Here is a 24,740-nt window from a genome sequence, read left to right as displayed (position 1 = left end):
AAAATAACCTAGCTTTCTGAACAATGAAGAAATCTAAATTAAAAAAAAGAGGGGGGGATGGTTACATAAATCATGGCAAAACCACTTAATGGGATATAATGGGACATTTCAATGAAGGTTTGGTAGCAACTTGGACAATGTCTATAATACAATGTTAAAAGACAGAAACCAAGTACAAAACCTTGTGGAAAATACCAAAAGGAAACATACCAAAATACTAATAGTGGTTCAGCCTAGAGCAGGTAGGGATGGGTTTACAGGTGGCTTTTTCTTATTTTGTAATTTTTCTTAAAGTATATTAACGTTTAAAAAAAAATTATTTAATAAAAAAATTCCCCTAACCACCACAGAAACAATCAGGTATAACAATACTTGGCGCATGTATGGGGCTGAGATATACAAGCAGAGGGGTGGAGGGGCAGAGTCACACCAGAGGGAAGTGGGGGGCAGTCAGCTGTCTGAGGCACTCAGGGCTGACCCGCTGGGCAAGGGCTCCTCTGGGCCACATGCATGGATCTCTACCTCAGGTCAGACAGGAGAGGTGGGTGGCTGGGGCCTGGGGTTTGCAGAGAGGGTTGCAGATCCAGGGTCTCTGCGGGCCATTGCTGCCCAGGGAAGCAGTGCTGTTCTGCCCCAGGGCTCTGCCTCAATGCTGTGTCTGTCAGGAGCCATCTTTGGGGGGCAGCCACATAGAAGGCTTTATCTTCTCAGTGAGAGCCAGGGACCTGGGCCCCCAGGAAAAGAGCAGGCAGAGGTGCTGCCGGTCCCTGTTACCCCGGCCCCAGGTTCCCACCCACCCACTCCATTTGCCCCTGCTCCTGAGCAAATTTCCATGTCTCCTCTCCCTCCCCAGACCACGTGGCCTGCATGAGCAGTGCCAACCACACTGGCAGCGTTCACAGAACAACAGACTTTAATGGAAATCTCAAAGGAGAGAGGACGGAGGGAGGGAGGAGCACAGGCAGGGTGGCATCGCCCCAATCACTCCCTCCAGCCAAGCCCGGGCAGTCCCCTGGTCCCATCCCTTCCCCACACTTCACAGCTCTCCAGTGAGAGGGCAGATTTCAAGGGCCCCTTGCCCAGCAATGCCTGCAGTGCAAAGGGTTGCCCAGGGCCCAGGGAGGATGAGGGTGGTGTGAACAGAGCTCAGGGCATGGGTGGGGGCAGAAGGTGATGAGGCAGCGGAAGGAGGTATTGCTAAAGCCAGAAGGATTCCCAAGGTCCCCCAAGGAAGGGCTCTTTTTCTCCTGGGTTGGTGGGGTGGCGGGGGGGGTTGGAGGGAGCCAGTGATCCCCAACATGGGCCCAGTATCATGAAGAGGGGCATGGGGCAGAGGAGATGCCAGCCTCACAAAGGGCAGGTGGGAGCTTTGGTGGCACTATGGTTGTTGGCTTTAGTGCCCAGGGCAGGGGCATGGAATGAGGCAATCTGTTTATACCCAGAGTGGTGTTTGTGGGATTAACCAAAAGTCCCCAAATCCCCGAGCATCTCTTCCTGCTGAAGCTGTGGCCTGGCTGAGCACCTGGTCTACCTATTCCTTGCCCCTGTCCCCAGACACCTGAGGTCACCCTATTTAGCCTCTTGTAATGTTCCCACAGCCACCTTCACTGCTTGGAACACGGCCCAATCCATCTAGGAGAAAGAGAGAGGACAGGAGAGTTCAGTCACATTCTTGGGCCTGGCCCTGGCCCTGGGGTGTGGAGCCCTCCCCCTTCCCACTCAGAAAGAATGCCCTTCCTCCGCCCAGCCAGCTGCCTCCACAGCACAGAGCTGGATCTGCTATTTTGCTATGCGCATTACCCCAGCTGGGCCCCTAAAAGGCAGACCCTGGCAGGGGAGGGTTTGGGCAGCCCACCTGCCTCTTGGCCAGTGTCACACTCACCTGGGCATAAAGCCGGCGGTGGTCAGGGGACAGGCTGGGTCCCTGGTGGCAGAGCTGAGCAGAGAGGGCCGATGTCTCAGGGGACAGGAAGTGCTGAGTGACACTGATTGTACTAACCAGGCCCTGCACCTGTGCCAGGGAGGAGATGGCATGAGAGTCAGCAGAGGCTCAGGATCATAGATCCTCATCCTGCCATCTGGTCCCTGAGGTCTAATTGCTATAATAACCTCTACCCAGCTCTTAGAGAGCAGGGGCCCTAGATACAACACCAGGCACCACAAAGGGCTTAGCCAAAACTAGACTAAGAACAAAGATGCCAGCAAGGGCACAGGCAGAGTGGCATCTGAGGACACAAAGCACCGCATCATCCTGAGGGGGTCAGGACGAGACAGAGATCTCTTGGTGGAATCCCAGTTTGGCTTGATGGCTTCAAGAACACACTCAGCTTCTCCATTTCCACTTCTCTACCATGGGGACCTGCATTCCTGCTCCCTGTCCCCAGCTCTCCAGTATTGAGAGGGCTGAGGATATCACTGGGCTGGAGAATGCCATATACAGGTAGTCTTTGTTCTTGCTGCCTCTGCTGTTCTGATCTCTCCACAAGCCCCTGGCCCACTGGGGGAGCACCTGGTGGGGAGCCCCTGCGGGGACCAGCACGGCCTCTCCAGGGGCCTGCAGCAGGGTCCAGCAGCTTACACCCCACTCCTCCCGCAGGCGCCGCCGCAGCCCCGCATCCAGATAGCAGCTGCCCGGGGTTCCGGGCTCCAGGGTGCCTGCCCCAGCAGGGCACACCTAGAAGAAGAGAAGGGTGAATGAACAAGGGGTGGGAAGGGAGGACAGGGCTGCAAGAGGACCTGGACATAAACTTCCCAGAAGAAAGGGGCATAGAAAAGAGCTGATGTGTCTCAACTCTTGAAGGGCAAGCAGGGGAGACAGAGGGGTAGGAGAGAAAGGGGGCTGGGGGAACAGCTTAGAGGCAAGGATTGAGGGTTCTGAGCCTGAGGGGTCTAAATCCCTGCTTTTCTTGGGACTAGATGCCTTTAATGGAGTCCCTTCCCGGGTGGTGCAAATGCTTAACGCACTTGGCAGCTAAGCGAAAGGTTGGAGGTTTGAGTCCACCCAAGGGTGCCTCGGAAGAAAGGCCTAGTGATTTACTTCCAAAACACCAGCCACTGAAAACCCTATGGTGCAGTTTTACTCTGACGCATACAGGGTTGCCATGAATTGGAATCGACTAGAAAGCAACTGTTTTTGTTTGTTCATTTAGATACCTTTAATAGCCTCTGTGTCCCTGGCCCTGACCCCTCTGCTCCTTCTCTCAATAGTACTCCTTTCTCCAAAACCCAGGAAGACATCCTGAATAATTCCAGCTCATAAACGTCTACACCAGTTCTTAACCTGGAGTCCTTGTGAACTTCCTTAACTGTGTGCTAAACTGTGGGTGAGTAGGGAGTTGCATGCCCCTGATGAGGTAATCTAAAACATTCAACAGATTCTTCTAAGATCTCCAACCAATAAAAGCAAGGCCACACAGGAGTTCTCATTCTCGGTGGGTGGAGAGGTGTGCCCGTCCAGGCTTTGTCCTCTGGAGTGGGCACAGGTATGAGAGGCCTTCACCAGCCCAACCAGAACTGGGAGCTCCTTAGACAGGCAGGGACTCGTGGAGGCCAAAGAAGGAAGTGCTCTGTGAACACCTGTAGAGGTGCGCGGCAGCGGCAGCGTCATGCTTCAACTGGCCACCAGCCTCATTCAGCTAGGACCTCAGCCATTGTTCCTGGGCTTAGGGCTACAAGACTCCACGGGGGAGAAATTGGTTGGTGAACCAGGTTGGATCCCAGGGCAACCCTAACCATGTGCCAAGATTTCTTTGCCCCCTGAAGTTCAAGTCCATCTTGAGCCTAGAGCCGTGCTCCCCAGGCGCATCCAGTTAGAATGAGCATTCAGACCTTCCCCATGAGTCATCCTGGTCTAGCTATACAGGACTTCCCAGGGCCACCTAAGATCACAGCCAGTCACACCCAGACTAGATTAGGCTGTCCATTTATAAAGGTATGCTTCTGTCTGCTCCCCTCTGCAAGTTCCAACATCTGTGTGTGTATCTATTGATGTGTGTGTCTCTAGATGTGTGTGCCTGTGAGCAGAAGGGTAGTATTGGACAGTTATGGTGTGTGTGTTTGTGTGTGTGCGCCTAGCAGGGGTAGACACTTGGTAGAAGTTCTTTCCCCAGGATAACAAGGGTTCATCTGGACTTTGGAACTACTGGACCTGCCCTAAACTTAATACTGGCCTCCCACCTCTCCTGCCCTTCTGGAGTGTCCTACCTCCTGCCTCCTCTGCCCATGCCCCCATCATCTTCTCCTTTCCTGGCCCCTTATGCTGGCCCAGTCTCTGCCTCCACCTACCATGCTGTTTCCTTCAGCCACCTTACTTGCTGGTACCCCAGAGAGCCCCTCTGTCAGGAAGTCTCTCCTCATAAGGTGTAGTTGATGGAAAGGGGACATGGCAAGATGGCATCTCAGACAGGCTCCCTTTGCCTTTCCCTTTGAAGGGGAGGCTGCCTCCCCAAGAAGGAGCATGGTCTAGTGACCATGGGGTGGAACAGACATAGGCTCAGTTACCAGCTCTACCACTGCATCTGTCCTCTCATCTGCAAAATGGGGTTAGCAATACTCACCTCAGGGGGAGACTGTGACAAATAAACAAGATGATGTACCAAAAGCCCTTGGCACAATGCCTAGCATATGGCAGGCACCCAAGAAGCAACGGTATTGCTTCCATTGCCTCGTTAGGTCCAGACTCTCCTGCCTCAACCTCCCCCTTTTCTGAACTCCAGCATGTAACTGGGTCCCAGTCTGCCTTCTCTGCACCTGTCTGTCTGAATTGGGTCTGTCCAGTTCACCTGAGGGAGCGAGGTAGGGAAAGAGCCTGGCTTTGGGCAGCACACGTGTATATGGGGGCACTTCGGCAGACAGGAAGATCTTCTCAGTCTGGGAGCTCCATCCAGTCTGGGGGTCTGGGAAGGGGGAAAGGGAAGGCTCCCTGGCTCCCTCCTCACCATCTGGAGAAAGCGGCGGATGCGCTGGGTGTCCTGTGCTCGGAACACATGCCACACGATGCTGACCTGGCTGCCTGGAGACCACAGCCCCTCCCCATCCAGGCCTGTGAGGAAGTCTGAGGGAGAAAGCAAGCTTAGCATGACCAGGTCGGGCAGAGACCCCGTGCGTCTGTAGTTTGTCCCCACTCTCATCTAAAGCCAAATACCCACCTTTCTGTGGCCGGTGCCAGGCCGGCAGTGGTGCTTCAGCGTATACCAGGATACTGACCAGGTCAGTCACCTCCACAGATAGGTTCTTGGTCCCCAGATGTCCACGGTGTGGGCTCACACCTGTAGGGAGGTGGAGAAAGGACAGTTGGGGAATAAAATAAGAGAGGCGCTTCAGGCCCCAGGGCATTGGGCCAGACACACACAGGCCTAGCAATGACAGGGCATGGGGATAGAGACTGGGCAGTGGTGGAGTGGACTTGGTGCCCAGCACTCACCATAGGCTGCCCAGAGCTGGGGCTCCAGTGGACGCAGGGCAGGGCCCGGTGGGAGGTAGGAAGCCAGGTTGAGTTTTCCATGGCAGGCACAGTACTCTGGGAGTGGCAGGCTGGCAGCCAGGTTCTCCACCCTATGGGGGAAGAGGGTCATACCCAGCAGATCAACCCAGCCACCAGATACCCCATCAAAGCATCCACTACCAGTAGGGGTAACCCAGGGCACAAGCACAGGAGAGCTGAGTGTCAGAGAGGAAGGGGGCACAGAAGAGGAGGAAAAGGGGTGGACCAAAGCACAAGCGGTAGCTGGGGAGGCGGGGCTAGCCCTTGGTACCATACACACCTGCTGGTGTCTTTCTCCCCCAGAGCTCTGCGCAGCAGGAGGAGAGAGCCCTCATCTGACTTCGGGCGAACTGGGGAAAAGACAGAATGGCCATTGGCCCAGGGAGGAACCTCCTAGCCCCAGAGGCCCATGCCTCAGTGATAGCAACCAATGAGTCCAGTTTTTGCCCTGGGCCCTGCTTCCAGCCACTGCCAGGGTCACTCTGGGTCTTGGCTGCTACCCTATGGCTCAGGCTTCTGGCTCCCGCTAGTCCATCTCAGGGGTACTTACTCTCAGGCCGGGAGAATCCCTCCCAGAATGTTGTGCTGCCTAGGCTTGTGGGCTGGGGAGGCCCGAGGGGTGTCAGCGCCTGCACCTGTCCTCCAAGTGCCCCAAGAGCTTCCATCCCCCAAAGGTTGCCTCGCAATGTCCTCTGAATCCCTGACACCAACACGGGCTGTGAGGGAGAGCGGGGAAAGTCAGGAGGCACAGAACAGTGGATGGAGAGGGGTAGAGGGGTACCCACCATGGCCAGGCTGGGGTATGTTGTAGAAGGAACCAGAACAGCATGGGGACCAGGCCCTGCTGCTCTCTTCAGGCAACTGGGTCTGCATGGGCCCAGGAACCAAGGCCCTGATCAGTAGACCAAGCAGCGAGAAGAAGGGGAGAGGTGGGGAGCCTCACCTGGCCCTGCCTCCAGTGCTCCTGGAAAAGGTGAAAGCCACGGTGAGGCCTGGGCTCCTGAAGCCACAGCAAAGCCCCAGGGGTAGGTAGCCTGGGCTGTACTGGCGAGAGGGGCAGGCCCAGGCCCTTGCGCAGGCCGGATCCAGCCCGCAGCCCCGGCCCCAGGGCTTTCTCCTGGATCTTCCGCTCCACTACTTGTGCAATGATGCTGTCCAGGATGTTGGTGATGCGGTCATCCTGTGGGGAGGGAGGGATGGACGGGCGGGAGGGCTTAGGACCCCCCAAGCCAGCAGGGAGAGCCAGCCTGGCTTCTGGTCCCCAGTCTCCCAGTCCTCCCTCCATGCCCTTGCTCACGCTAGGCAGGGCTGGAGTGACAGGGGCAAAGGCCATGTGTATCCGATCGTGCCCCAAGCAGAGTTTGACAGCAGTGGAGGCCAGCAGTTCACAGAGAGATGGACAAGGCAGGGGCCCTCGGCCTGAGCGGTCCTCTGCTGGTGTCTCTGTGGAGTCTGGGATCTCTGCTGCGGAGGAAAACGGTGAGGGGCCTCACGTTTGTTCCCTCACTTTTCTCTTGAGGCTTCACTACCCACTATGCTCTTCCCTCCATTCCCGGCCAGACCTGCTCTCTTCACACTGGCACTTGCTCGTCTTACTCTGCTCTGGATACACTCCCTCCCACCAACATGGTCCCTGATGGCAGCTCCAGAATCTCTAGAAAAGAGGGCTCAGAACAGGTACTTCGGTTGGGCTCAGAATGGAAGATTCAAAAGAAGGCCTTGGGACTGGGCTGTGGGCTGAGCTTGTCTTAGTTTTTTTTTTTTTTTTTAATGTCTAGAATGACTTGAGAGGAGTGATAGTGGTCCGCCATCCCTCCTCCACAGTCCAAGTGTACAAGGGGAGCTGCTTACCCTCTTTCATGTCCTTGGTCCTGTTGGTATTCCTGTTGCAGGAAGGTTGTGGAGTTGGGGGAGTTTTTTCTGGTGGCTCCTTCTAGTAAACCCATCCACCACCCCCCCATCCAACCAGAGATTAAAAAATGGCAAATTCAACTAGATTCAAGTCAACTGACAAGTAGTAACAATGGACCCTTATATAGTCCTAAAATTATGTTTACAAAGAGCAAACTGTTATATGATATAACGTTAGCTGGAAAAAAGTTGCTTAGGGAACGCTAAACACAGTATGGGTCTAAAGCATGCTAAAATAAACTCATTGCCGTCGAGTCAATTCCGACTGATAGCAACCCTATAGGACAGAGTAGAACTGCCCCACAGAGTTTCCAAGGAGCGCCTGGTAGATTCAAACTGCCAGCCTTTTGATTAGCAGCCATAGCACTTAACCACTACACCACCACTGCCCAGAAGGGTTTCTAAGGCTGTAATCTTTACAGAAGCAGGCTGCCACATCTTTCTCCCATGGAGTAGCTGGTGGGTTCAAACTGGTGACCTTTAGGTTAGCAGCCGAGCACTTAACCACCGTGCCACTAGGGCTCTTTTATGTTAAAATAGGTGTGAAAAAACATATAGACAAATGACTAGAAAGAAAAATGCCAAGATGTTAATGGTGGCATGATTTAGGGCTTGTTATTTTTCTTGCTTATACTTGTCTGTATTTTCCAAGTTTTCCACAATCAGTATGTGGAGCAGGGTAGGGCACACAAAATGCATTTGATAAAATATTTCTTGAATGAACAAGTTTTATAACAAAAAATTTACTTCATGAAAAAATTTTCAGAACTGTGTGTTGAGCACCCATTATGTGCTAGGTTCAGGAAATACTGTGAAGGCGGGCCAAAGCTTCACCTGAAGGAGCCTGTGGTCTGGCACACACCAACAAGCAGTTCTATTATGAGGTGACAAGTGCTAAGCTGGAATATGCACCAAGTAGGACAGGAGCTCTGGACAGACTGGGAGAGAGAAATTGTGCTGGGTGAAGAGGGAGGCGGGGCAAGTGCTAGAAACCAGCCTGGATCCTAATCCCCAGGGGGAGGTGGGGAAGTGACCTGACTTCACCCAGCTTTCAGGTCCCTCTTCATCCCCAACAATAGAAAAGCACCAAACGGAACAACCAGAATGGAAATAATGAGAATGTTCATACATAGTGAAGAATGTAACCAATGTCACCGAACAACTTATGTGGAAATTGTTGAATGCGAACCAAAACTATTGTGCAAACCTTCACTGAAAACACAATAAAATATTATTTAAAAAAGAAAAGCATCAAATCCCTGCCAAGTCAGTAATTTGCAGACCACCACCCAATTCTATGGCCCACCAGGTATGCCCCTGTCACCTGTCTGTTGCCCTGATTCTTACCTGCTGGCCCCCATCTCCAGGAGCCCACACCCGGGCATCAGCTTGGCAGGGGCAGTGCCCGCGAATGTCAAACTTGACCCAGACCTGGTGCATTGCAGTGCTCAGTTCTGCCAAAACTGTGGGGTTGGGAGGAGAGGAGTTTGGTGGTAAGTGGGGACCAGGAGCTACCCCTATGCTGTTTTGCCTCACCAACCAGGAGGGGATGGGACCAGGGTGAAGGACATACAGACAGGAAGCTGGTCTCCCTCAGGAACTGCCCACTGCACTCCACACCCCTCCAAGATAGCTCACCCTGGCTGGAGACAATCTGGGTCAGCCTCAAGGAACAGGCACTGTGCCCAGCCTCCTGGGCACACTCCTCTGTGGACTGTTCCTGAGAGCCTGTGTGGTGGGAAGGGAGAAGCTACAAGTCAGGAAATCAAGGTAACCAAGGTGAAGTTCAGGCAAGTAGGTTAAGGACATAATGTTTAAATCAGGGGGCTCCAAAACCTGCAAAACATGGACTTTTGGGGAAACTTGGGGTAAACAGTGAAATAGACTTCTTTGCTTAGAGAATGCAGAGCTGTTAATATCCTGATATGCATTGCAAGACTCCAATGTGGCCATATAGAATAGAGTGTTCTGAAACTGATTTGACCCTGGAACTCTTTTTGGCCATATCTATTAGAACATTTTTTTTTTTTTTTTTTTATTAGAACAGGAACATTGGGAAATTTCAAGCCCTCGAATGACCAGGTCGAACTGAGGGAGAGAAACTGAGAACTGTAAACAGAACAGGACAGAATCAGAAGACCTGACTCCAGATCCTGGCTGCAACACTTATTAGCTGTGTGACCTTGGCCAAGTCACTTAACCTGAGCTTTTTTTAATTTGTAAAATGGAGGCAATAATACCCACTTGTAAGGTTTAAAAATGTGAAAGTTGAGCAAAGTGGGAGGCATCTAGTAAGTGCTTGGCTTCTTGTCAGTGTGAGCAAGGACACAGGCTTGGCCCTTTGATCAGGAAAGAGGGAAGGGTCTGCTCTAAGGGGCATTAAGGCCGAGCCTGGAGCTAGGAGCTGGTGGGAAGACCTTCTCGGGAAGAGGAAGCCAAGAAATGGCTACAAACTTTAGAACAGCTCAACTGAGACCTCCATCCCTGCCCCACCAGCCTGGGCCTCCAGCTCCTTTCCTACCTGCTTTCTCCCTGGCCCTCCCAGCGCCCACCATGCGACCACAGGCAACACAGAGCCGATGGCTGCAGTGGGGGCATCTCCAGTGGGTGTTGAAGAGTCCATGTTGGCAACGGCTGCAGCTGTGCAGAATACATGGGTCATCCTCGGTAGCAGCTGGCCCCTGGCCTGGTAACCACAGGAGAGAACAGGGTCAGAGGGATCAGGAAATAGGCCCCTTTTGAGGACCCAGGCAGGGGTGTGGAGAAGCAGGGAGCAGTTACCACTGAGGGGCCGCCCAAAGAAAAGGCAGATGGGTTGCTTGACAGATACCCCTTACTTATCCTGTGGCCTAATTCAAGAACCTCACCCAGCACCATCCTCCCCAGCAAAATCTTTCCAGGGACAGTGGAGGCCTAAGCTCCCCCTACTGCAGCCCCTCCCCCAGTCCTGCCCCAGGGATCTCTCCATTGGCCCTGAATCCATCCCACTTCTAACACATTCTTCATCTGCCTCTCTCAGTCCCAAGCCCTGTGTGCTACCAGAAGTAGAAATGTGTGGGAACTGTTCTGGTGGGGTGTCCTCCAGAGGACATTGTATACTAGAAAAGGAAACCTTAAGAGATCTCACCCAAAGGAAAGGATATTTTTCACAGCAAATTTCAGACTAAGTCCTCACTGGTTGGTGGAAAAGATGCCACTGAGCATGTATTCGCTTATTCATTCAACAAACACCTATTGCTTGCTGTCTGTGTCCTGTGCTGGGTATTGGAGATTCGGAGCTTTTGAAGACTTGGTCCTTGCCCTCCCAGAGCTTACATGCCAAGGATTAGGGCACCAGTTGGTGGTGCTAGAGTAGGAAAATGCAACGGAAGGCTGAGGGCAGGCACGATGGGGGAAGCTTCACAAGTGGGCCCCAAACGATGAGTAAGTGTGTCATTCACCAGGCAGAAAGGCAGGAGAAGGCAATTCCAGAAAGAGGGATTGGCAAGTGCCAAGACCTGAGGGTATGGACAAGCTTGGGTGATCCGGGAAGGATGGTGGGGTGGTGTGCCTGGAATCCAGGGTGCGTGTGAGGGAGTGGCAGGAGAAGAGGGGCTCACTGATGAAATGGGACAGGGCTGGCCTTTCTGGGGCAAGAGGGAGCCAACAGTGACCCTCCATCTAGGGAGGGACAGGACCAGAGATGTCCTGAAAGGGAGGCAGTTGGAACCATCTGAATGCCTGCTGCTCTACCAGCCTCTAATATCAGCCCCACGTCTACCAGGCTCCCCGGACCAGTGCACCTCACCACCCCAGCCTTCCTTATCTGCTCAAACCCTCATGAGCCCCTTACCTCCAGGTGCTCTTGCACACATTTGGCATTCAGTCTTGTTTTCTCAACAAGGTCAAAAGCTCTTAGAGAGCTGGGCTGGACCAGGTTTTACACCTTCCCGACATCCCCACCCAGGCCAGAAACTTCCTAAGACATGTTGACTAAGCGCATAAATCAGGAATAAAGGCAAAGTAGGGCAGGAGAGCTTCTCAGCAATGGGCAGGAATAGGAAATGGCAGCATTGGTGGGGGGAGGGGAGGAATAACAGAGAGCCACTCCCCCCACCACCCCCCCACAGGCCCCATGGTCCTTGTGAAAGCACCTTTGACTGGGATCTCTTGGGGTCCCGAATGCCCTGTGGGTCCTGCTCACCTTCCCGCTGTGCCCAGGCCAGGGCCTCCCGCTCCCTTCGCAGCAGGCGGCACAATCGGTCCCCCAAACCACTTAGCAGGTGCTTGGCGAGGCCCATGCTGAGCTGCACCTCTGGGCCAGACCCTCCTCCCTCCTGGGAGCTGGCTGCTGAGTCCTCCTCTGGCTGCTTTTCCCCTCCCAGAGACAATCTGGAGACAGAGCAGAGGTAGATGAGAAGGGAGCCTTGAGGGGAGCATGCTGGGCCATTCAGGGGCGAGAGGGGTCCAGCTCACCTCTTTGCGTGCTGGGAGTGGCAGGCCAGCCCTCCCACCTCTCCAGCTGCCTGAGCACAGCCTTGGCATTGAGAGACGCCTGCCAGGTGAGCTGGGCAAGGTACATCCTGAAGCCCCTCATCCTGAAGGCTGGCCCTGCCATCTCGGGTTCCTAAGGGGACAGTGCAACTGGTCAGGAGCCTGGGCTTTCTCCAGCCCAGCCCCCGCCTTAGCCCCCACCCTGTCCCCACACAGAGCATGCCCAGTGCCTAGCCATAGGCCTATAAAGCTTGATTCAGAACTAGTGAGAGGGGACCAGGCACGTAGAAGTTTTAAAAAAAAATAAAAAAGCTGAACAGGGAGCCTGAGAATGCTTTGCCACAGACTGAAGAGTGGAGGAGATGGGATCTGGTGTGCTGGGCCCAAGGCTGGGGGCAGTTAGGGAGATCATCCTGCCATGAGAAGAGGATCCAGCCAGCGTAGAGTTTGGATAGCTCTACTGTGGGCTTAGTGATAGCGTTGGCTGCATGACAGTGTGAGGAGATAATCCCAACATGAACGGAGGGCACCAGAAGGTGAGAAGGCTGCAGGGTTTCAACACAGGACACAGGTGCGGTAACCCAAGAAGGCGAAGGGGCCAACAACTTCCAAGTCCAGGCAGAGAGGTCTGGGAGGGCACGGACAGACCCACACCAGGTGCAGGGTTACTTGGGCAAGGCCATCAAGAGTTCTGATCCTGGCCCAGCAGTCCAGAAGGCTGAGAAATTGAGATCATTCCAAAAAACTCAGGCCGGCCATGCTGGAAGCCTCCAAGAAGGGCATAACATGGCAGAGGGGTCCAGGATGTGCCCAAAGCCCTAAGGCTGGCAGAGTCCAAACCAAGGTTCCAGGATCCAACTGGCCAAGAGAGCAGCCATTCCTGAGGCAGGAAAAGGAGTCCTTGAGGAGTGGCAGGAGAAGAAATTGGCCAGACAGGGAACTGTGGCCGAAATAATCATAACAACAAAAAAAACATTGCCATCAAGTCTATTCCAACTCACAAACATAGCATCCCTATAATAAAAAACAAACAAACCCCACTGCCATTGAGTCAAATAGGGCAGAGTAAATCTTTACAGAAGCAGACTGCCACATCTTTCTCCTGAGGAGCGGTTCGTGGGTTCAAACCTCTGACCTTTCAGTTAGCAGCTGAGCGCTTAACCGCTGCACCATCAGGGCTCCTTCAGTAATCATAATTGCCAGCATTTATTGATGTTTACTAAATGCGAGGAATTCTTCAAAGCCCTTTATGTGAATTTTATCATTTAATCTTTGCAGAGCTCTTTATAAGGTAGGTGCCATCTTTATCCCCATTGCATTGGTGAAGAAACTGAGGCTCGGAGAGGTGAAGTAACTTGCCCAAGGTCACACAGCTAGCAGTCGGCAAAACCAGGAACCAGACAATCTGACTCCAGAGCCCATGCTCTTAACCATGTCATTACACTGCCACCAATACACCATGGCTTGGGAGGAGACATGAAGGTAGAAGCCACTTGCTGGGCTGTAGATGCTGAAGAATTCCCAGGAAGCCATCATGTTCAGGGTGGGAAACCTGACAACTGGGTGTGATCCACTCATAAAAGACCTACTGACTCCCACCCCACTGCAAACCCCCAGCACTGGCTGCCCCTTCTCAAGCAGGGCCCCCTGCAGCCCCTCATCTGCCCTCTTACCTCTCTGGTCATCACGCTGTTCTGCCTCCGCCTTGTTCCCTATTGATGAGTTCAGCACTTCCTGCCAATCTCTGGCCCCCTGCCCCGTGCTGCCTGGGATAGGGTCAGGTGGGCGCTTGGGGGCTGGGCTGCCCTCTGCTCCCTGGACCTCAGGGCTGCCTGCCCTCTTGAGGGCCCGGAGCTGGCCAGCTGGGCTCTCCTCGTCCCCAGGGCAACCACCTGGGCACCCAAACTGCTCAGAGTGTCGTGTGAGCCATGTCTTCTTCAGCTTGGTGTGGTGGCTGGGCAGGCAGGCCCTGGGGTCAGGGGGCTTGTTCACTTCATCACTGGATTCACTTGCCCCACTGGTGCCCCCATCTAGGCCCTCTTGGCATTTCCCACAAGGGCCAAGGCTCCCATCTCTCTCGGGTGGGTGAGATGAGCAACAGCCCACCTGGGCGGTAGGAGGCCCAGGAGAGGAGCACTGTGATGTGGCTGTTGGTTCCAGCTGGCTCCCACTCCCTGGTACAGCCCAGACACTTCCAAGAGTGTGAACCAGGCTTGGGGGACAAGTGGGCCAGGGGGTCTGGGGAGCAGAGTCTGGACGCCCCAGGAAAAGTGGGCAGAGATTCTGATGTTTGCTAGCTCCTGTCTCTCCATCTCTCTGGTGGAGCAAAGGGCGTTCTAACTCCCCTGCTCTCTGGAGGTGCCCACCAGGGGCTAAGCCCAACAACCCAGCTTCTGCAGATGCCAATGGCTCCTTTGCCAGCCTGAGAATGCTTGGATCCTTGTGGTAAAAGCCCTAAAGGGAGGAGAAAACGTTAAGCTAGTGCTGGCTTTGGTTCCCAGTGCTTAAAAGGATGGGCGGAACTGACACACAACAGGTGTGCACACACCTGTGTGGCCTTAAGGGTTGTGAAAGTGCAGAAGAAGAATTCCCATACGGGTTGATAAACGGCACCTCTCTGGGTCCCCTGAGTGCCTCTACTGCTGCTCTGTCTACCCCCAGATCCTTCCCCAGGAATTCTCAAGCCTCCTCACAATCCAGCTGCCAATATGTTAATGCCGGCACAGCCAAAGGGCCTCCAGGATCTATTCTGATTGCTTGATGCCCTCTATCATACTGGTTTTTAAATATTTTAAAATCACATCCCTGGAAGTATGGATCACCTATGGGAGAGGTCCCCTAGACACAGGCCATGAGGGTGCCTGAATGTCCCCAGGGGCCTTGCCTGCCCCCAACACAAGGCCACATATTCTAAGGTCCGATTCCCAGGGCCTTGCCCTGGGGGGACAAGGATGAGTCAATTCCCTGGAAGCCTAGTGAGATGGAGTTGACCAGAGTAGGAATTGCTTGAGATTCACTTTAGGGCCTAGGACAGTTCTGAGCTGACAGGCCCCATTTGACCAGGCCTCTACTTGGGTGCTGCCTTATCTTTTCATCAAATGGAGAAGCAGAGTGGTGCTGCCCTGGCAGGACTGCTCCAGGGTCACTGAACTCCCTTGCATGGCTTGAGCCCCAGATACCCACTCTTCTAGCACTCACCTTGCTGCCTAGGCTGAAGGCAGAGGGCACTTTGGGCTGGCCCGCTGAGTATACCCAAGGGTACGGTGCCAGGGGCCAGTCACATGGACGCTCTGGGGGCAGACCAGATACTAGGTAAGGTGGTAAGCAGGTGGGCACCCAGAAAGGAGTTCGCTCCAGGATCTTGGTCTCCAGAAGGAAGGGGCAGTGCAAGGACCGGAAGGCTCCAGAGTCACTCTTGGGATGGCCACCACTATGCTCAGGAATCAGGGGGCCATAGCGAGGCGGGCATGCTGGCCCACAGAATGCCAGAGGATGGGCAAGCATTGCTTCTTTCCAACACAGCCCCTCCTTGCTGCCCAGCCAGCTGGCCTTCCTCTCCCCATTCTGAGGTCCCTCGCCCTCCACCAGTGGGAGTACATCCTTGGGACCCTGAGGGAAACCAGGGGGAAGCCAGGAGTCTGGAGTGCTCAGGACACCCCTCCAGAAGGGAACAGGCTCTTCCAGGCACAGCGCCCCATGGCGCAGGCCATCCTGCTGTGGGGTACCCAGCTCCTGTCCCACGGTGCCGTTCTCAGAGGCTGTCTTCTGCCAAGCTGGGATGTCCTTCAGGAAGATGGGCGTACTCTCCATCACTCTCCTGCCCTCATGGGGCTCTCCCAGAGGGGTCCCTGAAGCATAATCACCAAAGCATGAGCTCCTTGGGCACATGGGCCAAGCACTCTACCACCTAGCGCAGAGTGGGCACCGCCCTGGTAGTACCAAGGCAGCTCAAACCAGTATGGCAAGTGCCAACTCACAGGTGGGCACCATGCTGCCTACCCACATGTAGCTGGAAGGATTCTGCCTGGTGAGATGCTCCAGTACTTCCAAGGGTGGGAAGGGCACTTTTTCCCCCAAATTCCTTGGACTTGGCAGCCCACCTGGGACTGAACCCCTCAGCCAAGGCTGCCATTTCTAGGATGATATGTCCTGTCCTCACCTAGTCAGAAAGCTGGTCTCAAGCCATGGGAAAAGACAGGGAGCAAGAACCCAAAAGGTGAGCTCAGTAGAAAGGCACTGCTCGGGAAAATAAGAGGGCTGGATCTTGGCTCTGACTCAGTTACCAGCTGTGTGATTTTGGGCAAGTCATGTCACTCTACTGGGTCTCAGTGTCCCCGCGTATCAAATGGGGCTTGGAAACTGGCGAGGGCTCTTCCTACACTGCGTTCTGTGGTCCTCGGGGTGCTGCTTGCCCAGTCCCACCTAGGTTTACAGAGGAGGGAAGCGCAAGCTGGGCAGATTGGAGTCACTGGGGAGGGCTCCCAGCCAGCGTTGGCTGGTGTCTTCCTACACTAGGGCAGCCCCTAGTGCACCTCTTCACAGCTCTACAGTTTCTTGCCTTCTGAAGCAGAAGTTCACGGCAACTGCTAGGGGCTGAGATCTCCAACCCTGCCCCCCAAGGGAAGGAGCGAGCCAGCCCAGGAGAGGGGGATTAGGAGGCCTCAGTTGGAATGGGTCAAGCTACCCTAGCCCAGGCGGCAGTGCCAGGGCAGCCAGCCGCCACTGCTAACTGCAGTCTGGCCGGGAGGAGGGAAGGAGGCGGGCAAAGCGGGCTGGGGCCCAGAGAGAGGCAAGAGAGGGAAAATTGAACGTGAGTGCATGGGACCAGGATGACAGGTGGCACCAGAGCGGCAGCGCTCTCACCGCGCAGCCCCCTCGGCCAGTCGGGCGAAGTCCGAAATCCGAGAACCGGGAGGGTGCGGTAGCAGAGGGCGCCTAGGTTTTCTGGGGCCACCGCTCCGACGCAATTCAGCCCCGTCGGGCATCCTAACTTTCAGATGTGTGGCCCAGCCCAGAGGTGCGCGGGAACTCATTTCTTGTGTGCGGCGCGGGCTCAACTCTCAGAAATCCTCGCCATGAGTCTCCCCAGAAGGCGCTCCCCTGGCGCCCCCTCTCGGCGCTTACCTGGGCTTCACCGGCCGGGCGCAGCGCAGGCGGCGGCGGGCGTCCTGGCCGGCGCCGGGCGCTCGCTCCCCATGGGCCGGCTCCGGGGCCTCCCGGCCGGCGGGCGAAGGCGAGTCCTCTCGCTTTCTCCGCTCAGCGCTCTCGTTCCCCCGGGGCGGCGGGGGCACTCTAGGACCGCAGGTTGGAGGGGTCGGACTCCGGGATCTGCAGGATGCGGCACACGGCGCGGATCGGCCGCACCAGCTTCTGGGCCGAGGCCGTGGGTTGCTCCATGGGACGCCGAGACTCCGTGCTGCGCCGCGGGGAGTGCCGGGCCGGGGCTAGGGAGCGGGTGCCCCTGGAGGGAGAGAGGGAGCCGGGCCGGGGGGAAAGCGCGCCCCCGGTAGGAGATAGCAGAGTTGGGGGAAAGGCCGAGGGGCAGGGGGAGGGGGTCGTGTCTGGAAGGGAGGCCGATCCCGAGACTCAGGAGAGAGGCACCAGCGAGGGCGCAGCACAGCGCAGCGCGGCTAATGGAGAGAGAGCGCGGCAGAGAGCGCAGCGGGACCTCTGATCGCCATCGCCAGACGCGCAACTGAGTAGGGAAGCTGCTCCGCCGGTTTCCTCCTCCAGCACCCTGCGGGAAACAGGAGCCGTGATTCGGCGGCCCCGCCTGGGCCTGCCCCCTCCCAGGCCCCGGGGGCTTCCGCCAACGCCCCGGCGATGCCACCGGCTGCGCAAGGGGAGAATGAGCCCTTTGTTCCCCCCTCCCCCCCGCGGCACCCGGGCGCCTGCCTAGAGAGGCTCCCCAGGGGCAGTGTGCCAGCTTCCCAGCCGCCCCACCCTCCCGTGGGCCCGGCCCCGGAGCCTGGCAGGCGGGCAGCACCCCGACTATAGGTGCCAAGCCCGGGAACTGGAGCAAAGGGCGGGAGGGGCCGGACCAGGCCACGGTAGGGCGGGGTGCCCCCCGGGGTGCTAGGGCGGGGCGAATGGGAGGATACAGTGCCAGAGCTGGCAGGGGCAGTCGGGTTCTCACGGGTCAGTGATGGGCGCTCTGACCCACGCCAGCCCGGCCCTGTGCCTGCTGGACCACTGGATCCTGCTTCTTTCCAGCGCTGGCACGTGGGCACACCCCGCTGGCCTGAGTCTGCCCTGCCTCCTCCTCACCTGGCCGAACTGCTCTTCAGTACCCCCCACCCAATCCCCCTCCTGAGGCCCAATGGCAGAATGTGTCCTAGGTTAGCAGTTCTGGGAGGCCCTAGGCTCTAGTCCGCCCCTGCTCTAAGGGCTTGGGTTTCGCCAAGTGTCAAGAAAGGTGGTGGGATGAAATGAGTGCCCTGTCCCTGAGTTCTGGGGGTCTGCCCCATCCCTAGTGTTCCTAGTGCTTCCAGGCCCAGCGCTGGAGAGCAGCCCATGGGAGTGGCTCCTGGGAGGGAGCACAGAGTAGGAGAGGAAATGGGAAAGCAGGGCACCCTCCACCCGAGGAAGCATCCCGGCTCCTCTGCGGGGGTGGTTCCAGAGCACAGACACAAACAGACAGATTCAAACACACACAGACAGATTCAGGCACACATAGAAACCCACACGCCCAACGGGCGCTTCCCTTGCCCTCAGGCACCCACTTCCCACCGCTAGACTCCCCCAGCCTCTCTGTGGAAGCCATCCTCGGTGTGCCTTCATACAGCCTTGGACAGAGGCCCTGTCCCTCTCCCTGTCCCCAAGCTACTCTAAAGAGAGGAATGAGTACCCAGGTGCCTCTAGCCTGGTCCCAAGTAGTCACACCACCAATCCCGAGAGGGAAGCCATGAAAGGTCAGGGAACCTTCCTCCCCAGAGGCTGGATGGAAGGCAAGGAGCCTTTCACCAGTTGAGGAGAGGAGGAAGGGTCCCAAGGACCGGGGGTCTGAAAGGCCAACACTGGACAGGACTTGAGCAACGTTGGCATAGATTTGTTGAGCCCCTTCTGTTCCCCTCAGGGGCCAGTTCTGTGGCAGGGCAGGCTGGTAGGGCTTGTTTACGTGACTGAGTTGTTAACACTCCCTTCCTCCCCCAGTTCCCTTGAGGGGTAGCCCGGACCTCAGTGTGCCAGGGGAGATGATTGTACAGGGTCTAAAGCAAGTGAGAATCCCAAGGCCCCCAACCCCAGCCTCCCACTCACTCTCAGACTGGCTTCAGGGGTGACAATGGTTGACTGGAGTGTGCTCGTGGTCCCCCATTTGTGTCCTCTGGCCTCCCTCCTCAGCAGCCGGCAGCTTGTGGGAGAGTCCTGCGGCTTGGGGCCTGGAAGAGGCACTGCAAAGTGGGAGTCCTGAGGGCCTGTCACTGTCATCCCCAAAAGGGATGGGGACTGTCCCACGGGAGCAGGATAGCCACCTTCCCCACCCCACCGCCAGTTGCCATGCCCGCTGTGTCAAGCCAATGTCCCTGGACTAGACTAGGGCTCTCAGAACAGGCCCCTGAAATGCCCAGGGGTTCGTGGGGGAAGGGGAAGGCACGGATCCCCTCTCCACCCGCCCCCGGCTCCCATCCTGCCCTCAGAGCCCATGCCACAGGCCCATGGAGTCATTGTAGCTGGCTGTTCTGTGACTCAGGACAGAACAGATCTGAGGAGACACACAAAAGACACACACACAGAAGGAAAGCCACACAAAGCCCAGACACCGTGCTAGACTCATGGACAAAGGCAAGATGACCAGCACCCCCAGATGCGTGTGGGCCAGCCCCGGACCCACACCAAGCCCTCACGCACTGACACACACACTGATACGCACACTCGTGCTGACAAGCACAGCAGCACTCACGAGCCAGCTGCCCTCAAACCGTCCCCAGAGCCCCTTACCTGGGCAAGCACAGTGCCCCTCGGGTGGAGCAGCCCCCTGCCCAAGGGAAGGCAGCAGGCGGGGGTGGGGGAAGGAGCCCCGGAGAGTCAGGCCAAGCTGCCACTAATCCGGGCGGGGAGAGGGGGGGCACCCACGTCAGAGCGGGGACTGCCGGGTGGAGGGCATCTGAGGACATCCCCTCCCACACACGCGGCCGTCTGGGCACCTAGCCCTACTTCCCCAGCCCCTCCATCCTTCAGACAGCTGAGGCTGGCCTCCCCCTACCCCACCCCCCACCCTTGTGGCAACGCCAGGGGTGGGGCATGGGGGGAGGGGGAATACCAGGGAGAATTCTCCCAGGACCTGGGGGAAGGGGGAAGAGGAAGGGAAGCCTGGAGATGCTTTTGGAGCCAAGAGGAAGCTTGGTGGCAGATGCCACCCTCCCCTCTTGCCCACCCACCCCATCACTGACCTAATTCCTCTTCTCAGTCAGCGCCTCCCCAACCCCCCTTTCCTTCCTCCCCAGCCCCCACCTCTAAATCTAACCACCCTGGTAGAGAACACACCCTCCGTTCTGCCCTAGGCTCAGGACCTTTTTGCCTAGCAACACCAGCTCTGGTCCCCCAGGATTTCAGGAGAAACAGGTATCATCCTTCTGCCTGGGTTTCTGTCCCCTACCCAGCTACTGGGTGTTCCAGTTCCTGACACTGGGGAGGGGCAGGGGCTGAGAGCCTTAGTGCCCATCTCCTCAACCCCCTCAAGGGTGGGGGAGTGCCACCTAGAGCTCCCCAACTCAGCCCCGGCTAGGGCCGTGTTGAAACAAGAGGCTAATTACGTGGTCGAGAGTAGCAGCTAAAAATATAGCAGTGGGGCCATGTGTGTGTGGGGCACATGAAGGCAAGAAGCAGGAAAGGGGACACCAGGACATGGAAGGGCCACAGGCCTAGAGGGTCAGTGAGTGATGAAGAGGCAGGGAGACAGACGAACAACCTTGAAGGCTCAAGGGATGGTGGGGACATGGGGGAAGGGAGAAGGGAGGACAGAGAGGGAAAGAGACATCTGAACCCTGAACTTGGAAGAAACGGAGGAGTTCATCAGAAGCAGGCAAGGTGTGGGTGGCAAGGCTGAAGAGGGAGCCTAGGCCACACACCCAGTGGGCCTGGTACCAGGACCAACTGGAGGTATTGCTTCCAAGGGGGCTGGTTTTTGTTGTTTAATGTGCCTACGCAGTGCCCAGCATAGAACCTGGAGCATCAGTGTCCCAGGCAATTTGGTGAAACCAAGGCCCAGCCCTGATCCTGCCTGGGGAAGCAGTGGGCACACTGGTAGAGATAGATAGTTGGGGCCTTCCTCTAGTGGCTAGGCCAGAGTGGGTGAAGGGTGGACCAGAGACCCCACTCAGATGGAGGCAGTGTTGGACAGAGGATGGGCCTCAGCAATTCTCAGACAGGCAGTGTAGGCTTTGGGGGGAGTCCAGCCAACACCCAATATCTCAAGCCTCAGGATCACACATATGCTTGGCCAGAAATGAACCTGAACTTGGAATTCTCCTTGCCTCTTCCCCTCTGGCTCCAAGATGCCTTGGAACGGCCATACGCCTACAGGCAGCCACTTACCAAATGTGTATTATAGAGACTCTGGCATTTTCAAGGCTCTGTGGTGGACACCAAGGAGATACAAGGCACAAAGACAAAAAAAAGCACATGACCATCCCAACCCTTGAGGAGCTTATAGTCACTTAAGCACATTTGTTCTTTTACCAACAAATATTTGTTGAGGCTTCTTGGGTGTCAGGCCATGTGCTGGGCACTGTGGGGTGACTGCAGAGGACTCAGGCCTATTAACAAATGATTACAAGGTGCTTCTAGCTCCACCCTGGGGAAGTCAGGAGAGCTTCACAGAGCTTCGAAGTCTCAGAGAAGAAGTCAGCCTTTACCATGGAGTCTCACACTTACACAAATATTTCACTTTGGTTAAACTACCATTTGTTCCAGGCTGGTACACAAAAGTGAGTAAGATGCAAGTCTGTTCTTCATCAAGTAACAATACAGTGGGGAGAAAATACAATGTGTCCAAGGCAACACCAGAAATCTGTGCAAGAGATGATGAGCAGTCAACCCTGAGGTGCAGTGGTGTTTTCTGAGGGCTTCCTGGAGGAGGTGATGTTCTAGTGGGGTTTTGAAGGTCAAATAGGAAAAGAACTCAGAGTTGGGGTGGGAGCACGACAAGAGGGTACAGCACACACCAGGTGTGCGGAGGCACATGACACTTTGTTGATGACTTGGGGAACATTAAGCAGCTGGGGTGTAGGGAAGGCCAGTTGGAAGGGGAAGGGAAGGCAATGGAAGGCCCACGGCAGCCCAAGGCATTGTGTGCTCAGCGTAGGGTCAGAGATCAAGAGCCATAGGAGCTTCAGGAGGGGTTGATGAGCAAGGATAGGCTTCTTGGAGAAAGCAGGTTTTGAATGACAATCACCACAGGCTGAGGAAGAAAGATTGTTTGGAGGGCAGGAGAGTCATACGGCCTGTGCAAAGGCCTAGAGCTGGAATGAGTGTGGTGTGCTCAGGAGGCAGAAATGAGTAGTGTGGCTGAAGGCAAAGTTTGGGCGGCAGCTGAGCCAGTGATGAGGCTGGAAGACTGAGTTGGAGATCATGGAGCCTGAGAAAGCAACAACTCAGCAAAAGGGCCCGTGGAAGCCTGTTGCCCACTCTAAGCACTTGTTCTAAGAATGAGGGCAAGTGAAGGCCTAGCCCCAGTCAACTCTCCCTCATCACCTCATAACTTCAGGCCTCACCTCACCTTCCTTTCTTCTGAATTTTCATTTCATTTTAACTTCAGTGTAATTCAATATTAATTACATGCTCTGAACATCATATGTTTTATTCACTCAGCTCAGGTGTGTGGATTCCCCCACCCACCTATACCAAGGCAACCCTTGGGCAGGCTTGCATCAGAAGACAGTGTCTCTAATTGACAGGCAGCACACTCTTAGACAAATTCCTTCACTTCTCTGAGCCTCAGTGTTTTTGTCTGTAAAATAGGTATAACCCTTACCTCACGGGCTTGTTGGGGGGACTCAAGGAAATAAGCTCTGTCAAATGCCCAGCAGAAGGTCAGGCACACATCAAATGCTCCATACTTGGTAGTCTCCTCCTTGCCATCACTTCAGTATTTGAAAGTGGTTAAGTGTACTGACTCTGGAGCCAGACTGCCTGGTTCAAAGCCCAATTCTGCCATTTAATGTGGCCAAATGACTTGGCCTGTCTATGCCTGCTTTCCTATTTGTAAAACGGAGATTATAATCATAGTACCTACACCCTGAGATTATTGGGAGGATTAAATTAATATACATCAGGGGTATCGAGCAAGGTCTCCTGCATGGAATCATTACTAGTCCTCGCAGCCCTACATCATTTAGCACGATGACTGGTATCTGGTAGATGCTCAAGAACGATTTTCTGAATGGATAAATGTGGGGGTAAGATAACACCTTGATACAAGGGAACACCCTGGTAGGAAGCCACAAAGCACCAATATGTGAGGAGCTAAACCACCCCAGCAGATTAAGCGCCTCCTCCTAAGTAAAACCTGGATAATCCCCACACCGAGAGTTAATCCCCACTCTCAGGCCACTCCGGGTTACCACCCCATTTCTGCCTTCCCATCCAATCCTCTCACCCACGTTTTTGCTTAATCAAAAGTGGGAAGGGGAGCAGGCAGGAGGTAAAGAGGGGAGCCACCTGGGACTCGGTAGTGAGACCAGCATCCAGGGGATGGAGCCAGCCCAGGCAGAGCCTGGCTGTCAAGAGAGCAGAGGGCTCGCTGAGGAGAGAGCCGTGGATGGGGCAGGCCGAGGACCAGTGACCAGGAGTAGCAGGGAGGGCCAGGGAAGGCTCCGTCAGAGTTCTGAATCGTCCTTCCAGCCAGCAGGCAGCCAAGCCCTGGCAGGGTGAGGCTCTGGCCAGCCTCCAAACCCCACCCTCCTTGAGCTGGAAGCTGGGGGCAGCCCAGACCCTGACAGCTGCTGCCCTCTCGTGGCCACTCCTTAGAGGCGCAATGCTGCCCCTGACATTCCTGCGTGATTATAGGAAATCAGTGGTCCCTGTGCTACCTGGAGATCCCTCGGGCTCATGGAGGAATTAGGACTTCCCAGGCCCAATCTGTGCACAACTCCGAGTACATCCTCAGCTGACTAACGTGCCTCCCAAACACCTTCCAATCTCTGCTACCACTGGTTTCTCTCCCTGTCAGACAATTGCACCTTCCCTTCAGTGCTCAATCCTGTCTCCTCCTGACTGATGTCCTCTCAGACTGACCCCTCCTCAGGCCTGTTCGCAGCGCTCCCAAAGAGCTCTTCCATCACAGCCCTGGCCCCAGTGTAATTCTCTGTTGATGGCTGTCTTCCTGCCCTGCCAGTGCCTGGAACCTCCAGGGGCCTGTCATTTTAGCCCTAGTCCTACCAAACCAAACCAAAAAAAAAAAAAAAAACCCATTGCCGTCGAGTTGATTCCGACTCACAGCGACCCTATAGGACAGAGCAGAACTGCACAATAGAGTTTCCAAGGACTGCCTGGTGGATTCGAACTGCCGCTATAACTCTTAACAACTATACCACCAGGGTTTCCCCTTGGCCTACAGCAGACTGTTAATAAAGGCTTGACGGTTGGTGTTTGTTGGAGTGGGACAAACCAGGAAAAATGGAACATTTTTATGTCTTTATTTATCAAAACTTTCATAAGCCTGACCTCATCCTCCAACACAAAACATACAACCAGACACACACACGCAAGGGTCTTAGAAAAGGCCCATCAAGTAATTCAAATGAACACAGCTGGGTGGGCTTTTGGTTTCATCTGCAGGGGGAGAAGGGAAGCTCTGGTCCCATACCAAAAGAAGGCAGAGGGATGAGGAAGGCAATAAATATAACCCTGGACCAGGCTGCTTTGGTACACTGTG

At 55.4% G+C, this 24,740-nt stretch overlaps 2 protein-coding genes across 4 annotated transcripts; both read right to left on the bottom strand.

Moving 5' to 3' along the window:
• Positions 1–842: 842 nt before the first annotated feature.
• On the bottom strand, positions 843–17,078 carry HR (HR lysine demethylase and nuclear receptor corepressor). 2 transcript variants are annotated; one of them, XM_049866511.1, is made up of 20 exons: positions 16,991–17,078; positions 15,065–15,714; positions 13,540–14,320; positions 11,849–11,999; positions 11,577–11,764; positions 9,915–10,079; positions 9,032–9,121; positions 8,741–8,856; positions 7,334–7,365; positions 7,045–7,136; positions 6,780–6,946; positions 6,426–6,662; positions 6,033–6,198; positions 5,763–5,832; positions 5,423–5,553; positions 5,148–5,267; positions 4,938–5,053; positions 2,510–2,674; positions 1,883–2,011; positions 843–1,632 (listed from the first exon to the last, which is right to left on the bottom strand). In XM_049866511.1, exons 2-20 carry the CDS (start codon positions 15,674–15,676, stop codon positions 1,570–1,572), a joined length of 3,591 nt encoding a protein of 1,196 aa, XP_049722468.1. In that variant the 5' UTR covers positions 15,677–15,714; positions 16,991–17,078; the 3' UTR covers positions 843–1,569. The 2 variants fall into 2 exon arrangements, with proteins under 2 accessions (XP_049722468.1, XP_049722469.1); XM_049866512.1 differs by lacking the exon at positions 7,045–7,136 and having other exon boundaries at positions 7,334–7,415.
• A 65-nt stretch (positions 17,079–17,143) lies between these two features.
• On the bottom strand, positions 17,144–19,892 carry HRURF (HR upstream open reading frame). Of its 2 annotated transcripts, XM_049866513.1 has the most exons (3): positions 19,805–19,892; positions 19,124–19,257; positions 17,144–17,603 (listed from the first exon to the last, which is right to left on the bottom strand). In XM_049866513.1, the coding sequence occupies exon 3, from the start codon at positions 17,261–17,263 to the stop codon at positions 17,159–17,161; it is 105 nt and encodes a 34-aa protein (XP_049722470.1). In that variant the 5' UTR covers positions 17,264–17,603; positions 19,124–19,257; positions 19,805–19,892; the 3' UTR covers positions 17,144–17,158. The 2 variants fall into 2 exon arrangements, with proteins under 2 accessions (XP_049722470.1, XP_049722471.1); XM_049866514.1 differs by lacking the exon at positions 19,124–19,257.
• Between the last annotated feature and the right edge of the window lie 4,848 nt (positions 19,893–24,740).

Source organism: Elephas maximus, chromosome 22, assembly GCF_024166365.1.
Source record: "Elephas maximus indicus isolate mEleMax1 chromosome 22, mEleMax1 primary haplotype, whole genome shotgun sequence".
Taxonomy (NCBI): Eukaryota; Metazoa; Chordata; class Mammalia; order Proboscidea; family Elephantidae; genus Elephas; species Elephas maximus.
The sequence above is the reverse complement of the archived record's forward strand: the minus strand, read 5'-3'. Positions and strand labels throughout refer to the sequence as shown.